This window comes from Leishmania braziliensis, chromosome 36 (genome assembly GCF_000002845.2).
Source record: "Leishmania braziliensis MHOM/BR/75/M2904 complete genome, chromosome 36".
NCBI classification, from domain to species: Eukaryota; Euglenozoa; class Kinetoplastea; order Trypanosomatida; family Trypanosomatidae; genus Leishmania; species Leishmania braziliensis.
Genome location: NC_009327.2, coordinates 2,378,185 through 2,383,197, shown reverse-complemented (window position 1 = coordinate 2,383,197; position 5,013 = coordinate 2,378,185). Strand labels below are relative to the sequence as shown.

The following is a 5,013-nucleotide window of genomic DNA, read 5'->3' as shown; positions in this document are numbered from 1 at the left end:
ATGGTATTGAACAAGTGGGCAGTGGTGACCAAGAGCGCTCCGCCTGCGGCAGGTTTGCGGCCACTCGCGCGCACTGTTTCGCCAAATCCGAAGCTGCGCCCGGCAGACTACAAGATTCCCTACGTACTTCGCACCTTTATCAAGGACCGACACTTGAGTGAGATGCAGCACATTGAGAACCGTGGCATGTACCGCGAGGAGCTTTCGATTGAGCGGTCACGCTTCCCACGTATGCACAAGACGCTGACAATACAGACGGATGGTTCACTGAACGAGAGCGAGTTTGAGTTTGCAGTGCCGCCAGTAGTCATGCTCTTTCAGGATCGCCTCTCCGCACACCGGCAGCGCCAGGTTGCACTGGCCAAGATCGGCAAGCTGAAGCGCATCAAGAGCTGGGAGGCGGCGGTCCGCGGAAAGGAGTCGCTGAACCCGGTGTGCAATGCGCTTGTGTTTCCGTATTGTGTGCCCAAGAAGATGCTGGTGCGACCGCGCATCGTAGACCCACTGAGCGCAAAGAGTATAACTGATAGTCGCAGAAGCCGCGAGGACTCGTCATGAATTGGCGCTGCCGGTCGCAGGCATACGAGTTGGGCTTACCTGATATTGCTGTGTGAGTTGCTTTGTCTCCGTCTGGTGGCATGTGCTCCAACAAAGGAGATGATCGGAGGGGCTGAGGAAACGAAGAAAACACATCCAAGGCGCTAGAGTTGACCTTTTAAACAAGCCAGTCCATCAGGAGCAACATTGGGTGGCTGGTTCAGCTCCTGCTGTTGGTGCAGCGCTTTCTCTTCCTTCTGGAGCGCCGCTGTGTCTGCATCTTGACTTGCTCGTTGGACTCTCTGTTCAGCACCCACGCACCTGCACTACCATTTTTCCCACCCATAAACAGCGATGTCCACATGCACAGAGTCTCCCTTGTTACCGCCCCTTCATTCTCTTTCTTTTTTTTTTTTGGGTGTTAATCGCCTCTGCTCGCGCGCTCTCGGTCCGCATCGATTGCAAGTTACATCAACCACGACACGGTACATGTCTTAAATCACGTTCTGCAAGCACTGTAGCAGAGTTCCACACAACTTGACTCTTTCTTTCTCTTTTCACTCTCCATCCCCCTCATATCACTCACCTCCGCACGCGCACTTTCATGTCTCTTCGCCACGAGATACTGCACTAGCAACTGCTTCGAAATCTCTCGCGTTTAGCTCTTTTTTTTTTTCTTATCCGATCCTGATATTTCTTCTCTTGTTCCTCTAGTGATTTGCTTCGACTCCCTCCCCTCCCCTCGCTGTCGTCTCTCTCTCTCGCTGCTACCTCTTTTTTTTTTCATCCATTCTCTGGTGTCTGTGCGATTGACCCCTGAAGCGGTATACCCGTGGCGGTTCTTTTTGCTTCGTATCCGCTCATCATCGACACCACCGTCTTCTTTTTTTTTTTTGTTTTCGCGTGCGTGGTGTACTGCCTAAGTCACCCTGTGGAGTAACGGATGCACGGACCTCCACGCATACAGTGTGCATGATGACCGCCGACCCCAACTCGTTTGAGGCGATCAAGCCAAAACTGACAAGACAAACACTGCAGGACATTGAGGGACTCGACCCTCATAAGTACGGCTTCGGTCGCGAGGAGTGCTGCGGCCCGATCCCCACCAAGATTATCGGCAGCATGAGCCTGCGGGAGCATATCTTTCTGAACACCCATATACCGGCAGTGGAGTGGGACAAGCACACGGAGAACGTGCTGGGCTTTAAGGAGCTGAGTCAGCATGTCAGGCAAAAGCGCCCAGGTGCGAGCTTCACTGTGTCGCACCTGGGCAAGGACACGGACGACTCAATTCTACACGTGAAGGTTGACAGCGACACACAGGCGGTCATTATTACGCAATACAGTGGCATCTCGGCGCCGTATGAGCTGCCGTGGGAAACGAAAGGCACACTGGCTATCGACCGCTCGGGGGAGTACTTTATCTTCATCTGCACCCACTTCACACGCGACGCGCGCTGCGGCTACTGCGGGTCTGTCTTGATTGACCTCTTCCGGCACGCTATCCGCGAGACAATGGGCACCAGTGGGGCAGAGCGAGTGACAGTGTGTCCGTGCTCGCACCTGGGTGGTCACATCTACGCGGGGAATGTCATTATCTACAGTCGCCACGGTGGCATCTGCTACGGCCTCTTCAAGCCGGAGGATGTTCAGACTGTAGTGGACGCCATCGCGGAGGATCGAGGTGTGATTCCAGAGTCGCTCAAGGGTCGTATTCGCGGGGAGATGGGGACCTGCGTGGCGTAAAGCAACGACAGGTGTGGAGGGAAGAGAGGTAGGGAAGACACGCCTGTGCAAGAGAGCAACACTAGAGGGGGTTGTCTGTGTAACACTGTGTTTTCCATTCTACAGTTCCTCATGCCTACCGCACATTCTCCGGAGAATGTGCCCCTCCCGTGTCTGTTGGGTATTTGCGACAAGATGATGAGGTTGGCAGGTGCATTGGGCACGACACATTAAAGCACAGAGGCTTGTCGGGCCGTGCACTCGTTTGCAATCGTTGGGATAGCGACAACTCGCGCTCCTCTTTTTCATCTCAATGATTTTCCTGTCGCCTGCTACTCCCTCCCCTCCCTTCCCCACTCCCCACTCCCCACCACTCGCCGTCGTTCTTGCAGGTGGCGACTGTCTTTATGTCGCACCATCTGCCCTGCCAACGTGGCGGTCAATTTGCCCTGTCTCCTCTTCTTTCTCCTCCGCGCCTGTTCTCTGCCTCCCCTCGCTCCGTCTTTCTCTTTTCTTGTGTTCGTGCGTGTGTGCGTGTCTGTGCGTGAGAGGTGTTGTGTACGATTCGTTCGTTTTTTTATTTCTCAAACGTGGGAAACTCCACAACCCTTATTGTAGTAATCCTTCATTTTCGAGCCCTCTCTAGCGCCTCGCGCCATCCTTCCACCCCCTCCCCCAAGAACGACCTCTGTTTTATGCAAAGACACGTATATACCACGTTTGACACTCTCGAGCGGTGGCGCTTCTCTGCAAACACACGTGCGTGTATTCTCTTCCCTTTCCCTCGACCTTTTTGCTTTCCATCGTGGGCTCCACCATTCCTTTGTTTGTCTTTCACCCGCCAGCGCCTCCAGCACCACCTCCTCCATCGTCTTCTTCCGCCGTCGCTGCAGTTTTCTTCACATTGTACCTCTGCGTCGCCATCGAGGAAGCCATCAATCAAGCGGGAAGAGCACTTTTTTGTTGGTTTCAGCATCTCCACTGCACTGCGGAAACAACCGCTATGTATCAGCCACGGTTGGGAGGGGGCGGAGGGAGAGGGAGGCGAGGAGTGGGTTGTATTTTGGCACACACTCGTACCCACGTCTGCGTAGGCGAGTGGTGAGGTAAGTGAAAAAGGAGCTGTCGTTACGGCCACTTTCGACCCGCGGGGTGTGTGCTTCTTTGCGTGCGCATGTGCGGTGATGACGGAGTCCGATTTCGCCTCTTTGTGCTTAACATCCCGTGTTCCCAATGAACACACAACCCAGCGTGAAGGAAAAGTAGAAAAAAAGTGATTACGACAGCTGTAACGGGGAGAGGTCGTTGTAGGGGTCAGCTGTGCCTTCGTGTCTACAGCTGTCTGCACTGTGGGTTCCTTCTCAGTGTTGCGGTTCACAGTGTGGTGGTGGTGCACTGCTCAGGACACCGGATGTCACGGTGAGGTGCAAGCGCACCCTCGTCGTGCACGTGAGGTGTGTCTGGAGATAATGCTGCCATATGTGAAAGGGGAAAAGCGAGCCGAAGCGAGCGCGCACATTCATTTGTGGAGCAGGCCTACAACCCCCCTCCCCTTCCTCCCCCTAATAGATGGCACTGACCCACGTCTTTTGTATGCACCAGAAGGCGACCGTTGGAAGTCAAAGTTTGCATAATAACCAAACGTGCGACAGTGGTCAAAAAAAAAAAAAGAGGGGGACACGTCCACGTCTGCGTGCGTGTGTGGGAGAGGAAGCAGCGGCCCTTAGCGTGGTGTGCTGCTTAGTCTTGATGCCAGAGGAACAGCAGCAAAGAGACTTCCTATTTTCCTCGTCCGTCGCACAGCTGATGTTTCCTCGCTTGTACCTTTGCCCCCCCTCCCCCTCCCTCCCTCTTCGTCTTTTTCTGCTTCCTTCTTCTTCCTACGCTGTTACTCACAACACGCACACGCACACTCTGCCCCCTTTTCCTGCTTGCCGCCGCCGTCCCCCGCCTTTTTTCATTGTATCTTTATCTTGTGCAGTGTTCATCTCTTCTGGTTTACTTCCCCCCTCCCTCCCTCCCCCCGTCTGGTTAGCAAAGGAATGATACCTCACTCTTTTTTGCGAATCTGCATTTTTCTGCTTGGTGGTTTCTTCTGCACTGTGCGTCGTTCTCAGTTCGTATATAGACATCCTGAAGAGTTCGTGGCTGCGTATGCACGGCACACGGTTCGCTTTACATTGCCTCTGTCGAGCACCCAATAACGGCTCTGCTCTTCCTCAGCACGGACAGTCGTTGCTGTGATATCAGCGCTTCTTCTTTTCTTTTGCTCCTTTTTGCCAACCACCATTCATCAGAAATGACACAGTCGTTCAATAGCGTGTCGGAATTCCCCTATGCGGAGGCGACCACCGGGTCAGCCAAGCGTACCTCGCTTATTCAACAAGGTGCGCTTCCACCGTGGACCATGTCAACCGTCGAGTCGACAACGGTCTGTACGGAGGACAAAGTATTTGCAATTGGCGGATTCGATGTATACAAGCAGCGCACCGTGTCGCACGCACGTATGTGGGATTCTGGAACGCGTGTCTGGATGCGAATGCCCGATGCCCCATTCCGCGTCGCCCATGCCAGCGCCGCTGCTGTGCCTGGTGAAGGGTCCGTCGTGTTGTTCGGTGGGTGGGAAGGCGAGAAGTGCAGCGCGGAGCTGTGGTATCTCCACCCTCGGCGCCCCGGTGGCACCGCTGTTGGGGTGGGCGAGGTCTCCCCGCCGGGCCGCGGGGAGGCGGCGGGGGGGCTCCGCGCCCCGCC

General features: G+C 54.9%; 3 protein-coding genes across 3 annotated transcripts; all 3 read left to right on the top strand.

Annotated features, from left to right (window-relative positions):
- Positions 1–558, top strand: LBRM_35_6510 (conserved hypothetical protein; the record flags this gene model as incomplete). The annotated part of the gene is made up of 1 exon (XM_001569214.1): positions 1–558. One exon carries the CDS (start codon positions 1–3, stop codon positions 556–558), a length of 558 nt encoding a protein of 185 aa, XP_001569264.1.
- A 951-nt stretch (positions 559–1,509) lies between these two features.
- LBRM_35_6500 (conserved hypothetical protein) lies at positions 1,510–2,283 on the top strand (the record flags this gene model as incomplete). Its single annotated transcript, XM_001569213.1, has 1 exon — positions 1,510–2,283. The coding sequence occupies one exon, from the start codon at positions 1,510–1,512 to the stop codon at positions 2,281–2,283; it is 774 nt and encodes a 257-aa protein (XP_001569263.1).
- Positions 2,284–4,561: 2,278 nt separating this feature from the next.
- On the top strand, positions 4,562–5,013 carry LBRM_35_6491 (conserved hypothetical protein; the record flags this gene model as incomplete). Its single annotated transcript, XM_003723197.1, has 1 exon — positions 4,562–5,013. A coding segment is annotated over one exon (452 nt), but the record flags the coding sequence as incomplete, so codon positions are not given.